A 12,573-nucleotide genomic window follows, 5' to 3' on the forward strand; every position below is an offset into this window, starting at 1 on the left:
TTAATCCAGCCGCTGTGTCAGATTTCAAAAAGGCTTTACGGCGAAAGCACACCATGCGATTATCTGAGGACAGCGCCCCGCATACAAACACATGAAAAACATATTTCAACCAGGCAGGTGTGACACGAAAGTCAGAAATGGCATTATAAAAAATGCCTTACCTTTGATGATCTTCTTCTGTTGGCACTCCAAAAGATCCCAGTTACATCACAAATGGTCCTTTTGTTCAATAAAGTCCTTCTTCATATCCATAAAAACTCAGTTTAGCTGGCGCGCTTCAGTCAATAATCCATCCAGTTTCCCTCCATCAAAATGCATACAAAATGAATCCCAAACGTTACTAATAAACTTTTCCAAACAAGTCAAACAACGTTTATAATCAAACCTTAGGTACCCTAATACGTAAATAAACGATAAAATTTAAGACAGAGAATCGTTATCGTCTTTACCGGAGAAAAATACCAAAGAACGCGCTCTCTTCCACGCGCTTGGAAACACTACAGCCAAAATGGCAGCCACCTAGAAAAACTACAATTTCTGGCTATTTTTTTCCAAAAACCAGCCTGAAACTCTTTCATCTAGTGGAAGCCCTAGGAACTGCAATCTGGGAGGACTTGGCCTTATAATAAAAGTGATAGCCATTGAAAATAGTGGTAGGCAGAATTTTTTTTGGGGGGGGGTGGTTTGTCCTCAGGGTTTCGCCTGCCATATCAGTTATGTTATACTCACAGACATACTTTTAACAGTTTTAGAAACTTTAGAGTGTTTTCTATCCAAATCTATCAATTATATACTTCTGGGCCTGAGTAACAGGCAGGTTACTTTGGGCAGGCTTTTCATCCGGACGTTAAAATACTGCCCTCTACCCAAGAGAGGTTAACTGGCGCTTCCAGAGATGCAGCCTCTCTCATCGTCACTCAATGCCTAGGTTTACCTCCACTGTACTCGCACCCTACCATGCCCTTGTCTGTGCATTATTCCCTGAATCTATCCTACCATGTCCAGAAGTCTGCTCCTTTTACTCTCTGTTCCGAACGCACTAGACGACTAGATCGTATAGCATTTAGCCGTACCCTTATCCTACTCCTCCTCTGTTCCTCTGGTGATGTAGAAGTTAACCCAGGCCCTGCAGTGCCTAGCTCCACTCCCATTCCCCAGGCGCTCTCATTTGTTGATTTCTGTAACCGGAAAAGCCTTGGGTTCATGCGTGTTAACATCAGAAGCCTTCTCCCTAAGTTTGCTTTATTCACTGTTTTAGCACACACCGCCAACCCTGATGTCCTAGGCATGTCTGAAACCTGGAAGGCCACCAATAATTCTAAATCGTAATTACTTCGCCACTACAGGCCTATTTATTGCCTTTCCTCCTTACTTCATTTGCACACACTGTATACAGATTTTCTATTGTGTTATTGACTGTACGTTTGTTTATCCCATGTTTAACTCTGTGTTGTTTTTGTCACACTGCTTTGCTTTATCTTGGCCAGGTCGCAGTTGTAAATGAGAACTTGTTCTCAACTGGCCTACCTGGTTAAATAAAGGTGAAATAAAATAAAAATGAAACTCTGACCTGTTCACCGGACCTGCTGTTTTCGACTCTCTCTCTCTCTACCGCACCTGCTGTCTCTAACTCTGAATGATCGGCTATGAAAAGCCAAACCTGGTTAAATAAAGGTGAAATAAATGTTTTAAAATAAAAAACGTGAGAGAGCTGCCCAGTGACACGAGCCTACCAGATGAGCTAAATAACTTCAATGCTCGCTTCGAGGCAAGTAACACTGAAACATGCATGAGAGCATCACTCGTTCCAGACGACTGTGTGATCACGCTCTCCGCAGTTGATGTGAGTAAGACCTTTAAACAGGTCAACATTCACAAGGCCGCAAGGCCAGATGAATTACCAGGACGTGTACTGCGAGCATGCGCCGACAAACTGGCAAGTATCTTCACTGACATTTTCAACCTCTCCCTGTCTGAGTCTGTAATACCAACATGTTTCAAGGAGACCACTGTAGTCCCTGTGCCCAAGAACACTAAGGTAACCTGCCTAAATGACTACCGACCCGTAGCACTCACATCTGTAGCCATGAAGTGCTTTGAAAGGCTGGTCATGGCTCACATCAACACCATTCTCCCAGAAACCCTAGATCCACTCACATTTGCATACCGCACCAACAGATCCACATATGATGCCATCTCAATCGCACTCCACACTGCCCTTTCCCACCTGGACAAAAGGAACACCTATGTGAGAATGCTGTTCATTGACTACAGCTCAGCATTCAACACCATTGTGCCCTCAAAGCTCATCACTAAGCTAAGGACCCTGGCACTAAACACCTCCCTCTGCAACTGGATCCTAGACTTCCTGCCCAGCCGCCCCCAGGTGGTAAGGGTAGATAACAACACATCGACCACGCTGTTCCTCAACACTGGGGCCCCTCAGGGTGTGTGCTCAGTCCCCTCCTGTACTCCCTGTTCACCCATGACTGCACGGACAGGCACAACTCCAACACCATCATTAAGTTTGCCACACAACAGTGGTAGGCCTGATTACCGACAACGATGAGACAGCCTATAGGGAGGAGGTGAGAGACCTGACCGTGTGGTGCAAGGACAACAACATATCCCTCAACATGATCAAGACAAAGGAGATGATTGTGGACTACAGGAAAAGGAGGACTGAGCACGCCCCCATTCACATTGACGGGGCTGCAGTGAAGCAGGTTGAGAGCTTCAAGTTCCTTGGCGTCCACATCACCAACAAACTAACATGGTCTAAGCACACCAAGACAGTCGTGAAGAGGGCACGACAAAACCTATTCCCCCTCAGGAGACTGAAAAGATTTGGCTTGGGTCCTCAGATTCTCAAATGTTTCTACAGCTGCACCATCGAGAGCATCCTGGCAGGTTGCATCACTGCCTGGTATGGCAACTGCTTGGCCTCCGACCGCAAGGCACTACAGAGGGTAGTATGTACGGCCCAGTACATCACCAGGGCCAAGCTTCCTGCCATCCAGGACCTCTATACCAGGCGGTGTCAGAGGAAGTCCTTAAAAATTGTCAAAGACTCCAGCCACCCTAGTCATAGACTGTTCTCTCTGCTACAACACGGCAAGCGGTACCGGTGCGCCAAGTCTAGGTCCAAGAGGCTTCTTAAGAGGTTCTACCCACAAGCCATAAGACTCGTGGACAGCTAATCAAATGGCTACCCAGACTATTTGCACCCTCCCCCCCTTCCCTCCCCACGCTCCTGATACTCTCTGTTATTATCTGTGCATCGTCACTTTAACAACTCTACCTACATGTACATATTACCTCAATTACCTCGACATTGGTGGCCCCGCACATTGACACATTGACTCTGTACCGTAAACCCCCTGTATATAGCCTCCACATTGACTCTGTACCGTAACACCCTGTATATAGCCTCCACATTGACTCTGTACCGTAACACCCTGTATATAGCCTCCACATTGACTCTGTACCGTAACACCCTGTATATAGCCTCACTGTTGTTATTTACTGCTGCTCCTTAATTATCTGCTTTTCTTATCTCTTACTTTTATTTTTGTTGGCCTTTTCTTAAAACTGCATTGTTGGTTAAGGGCTTGTGAGTAAGCATTTCACTGTAAGGTCTACCTACACCTGTTGTATTTGGCGCATTTGATTTGATTTAATAACTGTTTTAAACTGTAATAGCATGCAATAACTGTTATAAACTGTAATAACTGTGTTATAACATGTAATAACTGTTATAAACTGTAATAACTGTGTTATAAACCGTAGCTGTTATAACATGTAATAACTGTTATAAACTGTAATAACTGTGTTATAACATGTAATAACTGTGTTATAACATGTAATAACTGTTATAAACTGTAATAACTGTGTTATAACATGTAATAACTGTTATAAACTGTAAGAACTGTGTTATAAACCATAGCTGTTATAACATGTAATAACTGTTATAAACTGTAATAACTGTTATAAACTGTAAGAACTGTGTTATAAACCGTAGCTATTATAACATGTAATAACTGTTATAAACTGTAATAACTGTGTTATAAACCGTAGCTGTTATAACATGTAATAACTGTTATAAACTGTAATAACTGTGTTATAACATGTAATAACTGTTATAAACCGTAATAACTGTGTTATAAACCATAGCTGTTATAACATGTAATAACTGTTATAAACTGTAATAACTGTTATAAACTGTAAGAACTGTGTTATAAACCGTAGCTATTATAACATGTAATAACTGTTATAAACTGTAAGAACTGTGTTATAAACCGTAGCTATTATAACATGTAATAACTGTTATAAACTGTAAGAACTGTGTTATAAACCGTAGCTGTTATAACATGTAATAACTGTTATAAACTGTAATAACTGTTATAAACTGTAAGAACTGTGTTATAAACCGTAGCTATTATAACATGTAATAACTGTTATAAACTGTAAGAACTGTGTTATAAACCGTAGCTATTATAACATGTAATAACTGTTATAAACTGTAAGAACTGTGTTATAAACCGTAGCTGTTATAACATGTAATAACTGTTATAAACTGTAATAACTGTGTTATAACATGTAATAACTGTTATAAACCGTAATAACTGTTATAAACTGTAAGAACTGTGTTATAAACCGTAGCTATTATAACATGTAATACCTGTGTTATAAACAGTAATAATGTGTAATAACTTCCCCCAGTGCCACTATGCCATAGAGGAGGACTCTGAGGGGGATGCTGACTCTGAGGAGTTTTACTATGGAGGTCAGGTAAGCATCAAGACACACAACACACACACACACATATGTTTTACTATCCTTGTGGGGACCAAACAATTGATTCCCATTCAAAATCCTATTTTCCCTAACCCTTAACTTAACCTTAATCTTAACCCCAAACCCCTAACCCTAAACCTTAGCCCTAATTCTAACCCTACACTGTAAACACCAAGGCATTTTTTTCTCAAATACTTCTAGTAAGTTGAACTGAAAATCAATGGAAAGTCATTATTACTTCAAGTGTTATACATAAATCCGAGTCGGAACATTCCCAGAAGTCCGTCAATCAGAATCTTTTGAAAATCTGGGAATTTTGGGAAACTTACTGGAAACTTACTGGAATTTTGCTAGGCCCCAAAATAAGGCCTTGTGAGATATGTGATGTATTGTCAAAAAGGGTTTAATTGTAATGATAACATTGTGAGGACTTCTGGTCTCCACAATGATAGTAAATACCACACACACACACACACACACACACACACACACACACACACACACACACACACACACACGGCAGTGTTCAACCCTTTCTTAGCTACAGTGGCGGTAGGTGTACTAGGGCCGGTCTCCCCCGGAGACAGATTCATCCTAGTGATGGATTGAAAAGCACTTTCAAGAATGGATGAATCTGTGTCCAGTAAACCACTCTTAGAACAAAAGGGCTCTTCGGCTGTCCCCATAGGAGAACCCTTTTGAAAAGCCCTTTAGGTTCCATGTAGAACCCATTCCACAGAGAGTTCTACACGGAACCCGTTAAGGGTTCTCCTATGGGGACAGCCGAAGAACCCTTTTGGAACCCTTTGTATCTAAGAGTGTGCAGTGGCAGTAAGTGTAACTCCTTATATAGAGTAAGACCCAGCAGCTCTGAAGAGAGGCCAGACCTCCACTGGCGTCTCCACCTGAGCATGAAGCCTCCTGATTTCATGGCAGATTTCCCCGATGTAGTCCTAAACTCCTCAAGTATAAAGCACTTTTATATTTTTTGTCTTTTTCAGTCAGCTCACTCAAAAAGTGGCCTGCGGCTCATTCTTCACTCACTGTAGTGGGACATTTCCATCACCCAAATGAAACTCGGTCCATCTTTATATGGACATATACGTCTATTCTGATGAGCGATGGTCTCTCTCTCGCTCGCTCTCTCTCTTTCCATCTCACTGTCTCTCGTTCTCCCACTCTCTCTTTCTTTCTTTCTCCCTCTCTCTCTGTCTCAATTTCAATTTATGGGCTTTATTGGCATGGGAAACATATGTTTACATTGTCAAAGTATGTGAAATAGATAAGAAACAAAAGTGAAATAAATATATATATTTTTTACAGTAAACATTACACTCACAAAAGTTTCATATTATGTTTCATATTATGTGCAAATATTTAAAGTACAAAAGGGAAAATAAATAAACATAAATATGGGTTGTATATGGGTTGTATTTACAATGGTGTTTGTTCTTCACTGGTTGCCCTTTTCTTGTGGCAACAGGTCACCAATCTTGCTGCTGTGATGGTACACTGTGGTGTCTCACCCAGTAGATATGGGAGATTATCAAAATTTGATTTGTTTCCGAATTCTTTGTGGGTCTGTGTAATCTGAGGTAAATATGTGTCTCTAATATGGTCATACATTGGGCAGGAGGTTAGGAAGTGCAGCTCAGTTTCCACCTCATTTTGTGGGCAGTGTTGCACATAGCCTGTCTGTATCTGAAGTTAGTTTGAGTGATTAGCGTTTCTTAGTTGAGATGATCACGTGTGTTCAGCCGCTGGTCTTAAGAGGTAAATACCTGCCCCTGTTGCCAAGTCAGTCACAGTAATATGGTCATTAGCTTCCGACAGTATTCTACCCGTCTGCACCTGTTCTATCGGGACAGATCTATATTATCTGCATCGACTGGATGGTAACTATTGACTTGAGGTGCTATGATGCTATTATGCCTTCGTAAAGCCTTCATAACAATGACAGAGTGAAAACAACCTCACTGTTGTCAAATGTTATTGTTGTTGTTGTTGACGTATCTATTTTGAATAACAGCAGGTTTGTATCAACACTACTTTGTTCCTCCATGACAGATTAAAGCATATAGGTAACACAGTACAAGCCGTTAAACCCATGACATCGGCTGCAAGCTGTCAAACCCATGACATCGGCTGCAAGCTGTCAAACCCATGACACCGGCTGCAAGTTGTCAAACCCATGACATCGGCTGCAAGTTGTCAAACCCATGACATCGGCTGCAAGCTGTCAAACCCATGACACCGGCTGCAAGTTGTCAAACCCATGACATCGGCTGCAAGTTGTCAAACCCATGACATCGGCTGCAAGTTGTCAAACCCATGACATCGGCTGCAAGCTGTCAAACCCATGACATCGGCTGCAAGTTGTCAAACCCATGACACCGGCTGCAAGTTGTCAAACCCATGACATCGGCTGCAAGTTGTCAAACTCATGACATCGGCTGCAAGTTGTCAAACCCATGACATCGGCTGCAAGTTGTCAAACCCATGACACCGGCTGCAAGCTGTCAAACCCATCACACAGGCTGAAAACTGTCAAACCCATGACATCGGCTGCAAGTTGTCAAACCCATCACACAGGCTGAAAACTGTCAAACCCATCACACCGGCTGCAAGCTGTCAAACCCATCACACAGGCTGAAAACTGTCAAACCCATCACACCGGCTGCAAGCTGTCAAACCCATCACACAGGCTGAAAACTGTCAAACCCATCACACCGGCTGCAAGCTGTCAAACCCATCACACAGGCTGAAAACTGTCAAACCCATCACACCGGCTGCAAGCTGTCAAACCCATCACACAGGCTGAAAACTGTCAAACCCATCACACCGGCTGCAAGCTGTCAAACCCATCACACAGGCTGAAAACTGTCAAACCCATCACACAGGCTGCAAGCTGTCAAACCCATCACACAGGCTGCAAGCTGTCAAACCCATCACACAGGCTGAAAACTGTCAAACCCATCACACAGGCTGAAAACTGTCAAACCCATCACACAGGCTGAAAACTGTCAAACCCATCACACCGGCTGCAAGCTGTCAAACCCATCACACCGGCTGCAAGCTGTCAAACCCATCACACCGGCTGCAAGCTGTCAAACCCATCACACCGGCTGCAAGCTGTCAAACCCATCACACAGGCTGAAAACTGTCAAACCCATCACACCGGCTGCAAGCTGTCAAACCCATCACACAGGCTGAAAACTGTCAAACCCATCACACAGGCTGAAAACTGTCAAACCCATCACACCGGCTGAAAACTGTCAAACCCATCACACAGGCTGAAAACTGTCAAACCCATCACACAGGCTGAAAACTGTCAAACCCATCACACCGGCTGCAAGCTGTCAAACCCATCACACAGGCTGAAAACTGTCAAACCCATCACACAGGCTGAAAACTGTCAAACCCATCACACCGGCTGCAAGCTGTCAAACCCATCACACAGGCTGAAAACTGTCAAACCCATCACACCGGCTGCAAGCTGTCAAACCCATCACACAGGCTGAAAACTGTCAAACCCATCACACCGGCTGCAAGCTGTCAAACCCATCACACAGGCTGAAAACTGTCAAACCCATCACACCGGCTGCAAGCTGTCAAACCCATCACACCGGCTGAAAACTGTCAAACCCATCACACCGGCTGCAAGCTGTCAAACCCATCACACAGGCTGAAAACTGTCAAACCCATCACACCGGCTGCAAGCTGTCAAACCCATCACACCGGCTGAAAACTGTCAAACCCATCACACCGGCTGCAAGCTGTCAAACCCATCACACAGGCTGAAAACTGTCAAACCCATCACACCGGCTGCAAGCTGTCAAACCCATCACACCGGCTGAAAACTGTCAAACCCATCACACCGGCTGCAAGCTGTCAAACCCATCACACAGGCTGAAAACTGTCAAACCCATCACACCGGCTGCAAGCTGTCAAACCCATCACACCGGCTGAAAACTGTCAAACCCATCACACCGGCTGCAAGCTGTCAAACCCATCACACCGGCTGCATATTGTTCTGCTTAAGCTTTTTTTTATCTTGCCAGACAAAAGCACAAAAAGTCCTTAGCAATTCATACATTTTAAGATGCTGTATGCTTATCCCCTGTCTGTATTCAAAGTGGCACCTTGGTAGTTTCAAGTGTTGATTGGCTGGCTAACTATGGATAGACACTGTGATTGGCTGGCTAACTTTGGACAGACACGCTGATTGGTCCGGGTCTCTTTAGAGATCTATTCAATCGTCTAGTGGAGGGAAGGGCTTGGTTCAGAACAGGCTTCTCAGGTTTCCCCTCTGAGCCAGTTCCTCTTGAGTTTTTCCTTCTAGGGAGTTTTTCCTGGTCACTGTGCCTCTGATTCTACTTGGGGGGGGGGGGGGGGGGGGGGTCTAGGCCAGGTTACTGTGAAGAGTTTTGTGACTACTGCTGATGGAAAAAGGGATTTAAAACATATTTGATTGATTGACGGATTGATTGACGTCTCTCTCTCTCTCTGATAGGTGAACTACGATGGAGAGCTCCACAAGCACCCCCAGCTGGAGGCGGACCTGGCGGCAGTCCGGGAGATGTACGGACATCACGCAGTATCTCTCAGGTAGCTCCTCCCTCTCTGACCGTGTGTGTCAAATAAAATATAATTGTATTTGTCACTTGCTTCGTAAACAACAGGTGTGGACTAACAGTGGAATGCTTACTTACTTCCCCAACGACGTAGAGAGAAAGAAAATGGGGAAATAATAGAAAAGTAAAACACGTAATAATATAAGTAATAATAAATACAGAATGAGTAACGATAGCTTGGCTATATACACGGGGTACCAGTACCGAGTCGATGTGCAGGGGTACGAGGTAATTGAGGTAGATATGTGCATATAACTATGAATAAAGTGCAGTGTGGAGTGGCAATAGAGACTGCATCATCTGTGGATCTGTTGGGGCGGGATGCAAATTGGAGTGGGTCCATGGTGTCTGGGATGATGTTGTTGATGTGAGCCATGACCAGCTTTTCAAAGCATTTCATAGCTACAGATGTGAGTGCTTTGGGGCGATAGTCATTTAGACAGGTTACCTTGCCTGAGTCAATGTCTCCTGGAGTACAATACAAGGTCCATCCTATTCCTCTTGCCTGAGTCAATGTCTCCTGGAGTACAATACAAGGTCCATCCTATTCCTCTTGCCTGAGTCAATGTCTCCTGGAGTACAATGCAAGGTCCATCCTATTCCTCTTGCCTTAGTCAATGTTTCCTGGAGTACAATACAAGGTCCATCCTATTCCTCTTGCCTGAGTCAATGTTTCCTGGAGTACAATACAAGGTCCATCCTATTCCTCTTGCCTGAGTCAATGTTTCCTGGAGTACAATACAAGGTCCATCCTATTCCTCTTGCCTGAGGCAATGTCTCCTGGAGTACAATACAAGGTCCATCCTATTCCTCTTGCCTGAGTCAATGTCTCCTGGAGTACAATACAAGGTCCATCCTATTCCTCTTGCCTGAGTCAATGTCTCCTGGAGTACAATACAAGGTCCATCCTATTCCTCTTGCCTGAGTCAATGTCTCCTGGAGTACAATACAGAATTTTGGGTTCTGAAAATATGGAAATATACTTATTGATGTCACTGATGGAATGCTGAGATTTAGAGGATCTACACCACTAGTTAAGGGTTATAGGAGGAAGGTATATAGTGGAGGATCTAGACCAGAAGTTAATGGTTATAGGAGGAAGGTATATAGTGGAGGATCTAGACCAGAAGTTAATGGTTATAGGAGGAAGGTATATAGTGGAGGGTCTACACCAGAAGTTAATGGTTATAGGAGGAAGGTATATAATGGAGGGTCTACACCAGAAGTTAATGGTTATAGGAGGAAGGTATATAGTGGAGGGTCTAGACCACTAGTTAAGGGTTATAGGAGGAAGGTATATAGTGGAGGGTCTACACCAGAAGTTAATGGTTATAGGAGGAAGGTATATAGTGGAGGATCTAGACCACTAGTTAAGGGTTATAGGAGGAAGGTATATAGTGGAGGATCTAGACCACTAGTTAAGGGTTATAGGAGGAAGGTATATAGTGGAGGGTCAACACCAGAAGTTAATGGTTATAGGAGGAAGGTATATAGTGGAGGATCTAGACCACTAGTTAAGGGTTATAGGAGGAAGGTATATAGTGGAGGGTCAACACCAGAAGTTAATGGTTATAGGAGGAAGGTATATAATGGAGGGTCTACACCAGAAGTTAATGGTTATAGGAGGAAGGTATATAGTGGAGGGTCTAGACCACTAGTTAAGGGTTATAGGAGGAAGGTATATAGTGGAGGGTCTACACCACTAGTTAAGGGTTATAGGAGGAAGGTATATAGTGGAGGGTCAACACCAGAAGTTAATGGTTATAGGAGGAAGGTATATAGTGGAGGGTCTAGACCACTAGTTAAGGGTTATAGGAGGAAGGTATATAGTGGAGGGTCAACACCAGAAGTTAATTGTTATAGGAGGAAGGTATATAATGGAGGGTCTACACCCGAAGGTAATGGTAATAGGAGGAAGGTATATAGTGTGTGCAATTAAGCTTGGAATGTGTTGAGTGCAGGGAAGTGATTACATGTGACAGGCATTGATAAGGGGAGAGAGCCATGGATAATTTCCCATGTTTCTGGGGTGATCCATTAATCTATCATTTCCCATGTTTCTGGGGTAATCCATTCCTGGATCATTTCCCATGTTTCTGGGGTGATTCATTATTTGCGTTGCCTTCTTCTTCTGTGTCTGATATTTTTCTTGCCACTTTCACTGTACGCTTCAACCACTTTCCCCCACTTCCTGTCTATATTCCCCTCAGTCGTCTTCTTCTGTGTTGTTTGAAAGGGCTTGATACTTGTTGTGAACTTGCATTGTGAAGGTTTCTTGGTGGTTTTGTCCCTCAGCATGCCAACATCAAATCTTGTTGTTCCTTTTGTCGGTGGTCTTGAACGTTTCAGCTTTAGTTTGATGTCGGCAGATCACAAGATGGTGGTCACTGGTAACATCTGCCTCCCTTCACACCTTGACGTCTCTCAGCGAGCTTCTCCACTTGCCGTTGATCACCAGGTCAATCTGGTTCTCGTCTCTTCCATTAGGAGAGTACCATGTCAGCTTGTGGATATTCTAGTGAGGAAACAAACTACCACCAATCATCAGGTTATTTGTGACGCAGATTGATGCCAGTCGTTGGCATTAATCTCTCCACAGCCATGCTTCCCCATTGTTCTCTCGTAGATGGTGTTGTCGGTGCCAACCTTTCCATTCAGGTCTCCGATGACGAGGAGCTTCTTCTTCTCTACTTCTATAGTGTTGTAGAGCAGCTCTATGTCTTCCTCTTTGGCAGCGTTTGATGGAGCATAACATTGGATTATTGGTCGTTCGTTGTCCATTGAGTCTGGCTTTTTTGTTGTTAATCACTTCCTGTTCACATTTCCCCACTGAAACAACTACTATGGTGAAAACCCCTTAAGTTTTCGGTCTCCAACCTTCCATTCTTAAAGCAAAATTCTGGAGAAATTGGTTGTCAAACAGCAAAATAATTTTTTGAAGTGCCAACTGTATTTAAAAAAAAATCCAATCTGGTTTTCGTGCCCACCACAGCACAGACATAGTCTTAGTTAAAGTGGTAAATGATCTTAGAGCCAACACAGATGCCAATCAGCTCTCTGGCCTTGTACTCTTGGATTTAAGTGCTGCATTTGACACTGTTGACCAGGATGTCCTTCTGGACAGACAGGAGAGATGGGTTGG

At 43.6% G+C, this 12,573-nt stretch overlaps 1 protein-coding gene across 2 annotated transcripts in view; it reads left to right on the forward strand.

The window, feature by feature from the left end:
* The window catches only part of LOC120053472 (protein mono-ADP-ribosyltransferase PARP8-like), a 118,234-nt gene that overhangs the window by 51,712 nt on the left and 53,949 nt on the right, over positions 1-12,573 (forward strand). For both annotated transcript variants that reach the window (XM_039000599.1, XM_039000607.1), the window contains exons 6-8: positions 2,003-2,011; positions 4,723-4,791; positions 9,311-9,405. In XM_039000599.1, the coding sequence (XP_038856527.1) occupies positions 2,003-2,011; positions 4,723-4,791; positions 9,311-9,405 (173 nt within the window). The remainder of the gene's footprint in view (positions 1-2,002; positions 2,012-4,722; positions 4,792-9,310; positions 9,406-12,573) is intronic.

Source organism: Salvelinus namaycush, chromosome 1, assembly GCF_016432855.1.
Source record: "Salvelinus namaycush isolate Seneca chromosome 1, SaNama_1.0, whole genome shotgun sequence".
Lineage (NCBI taxonomy): Eukaryota > Metazoa > Chordata > Actinopteri > Salmoniformes > Salmonidae > Salvelinus > Salvelinus namaycush.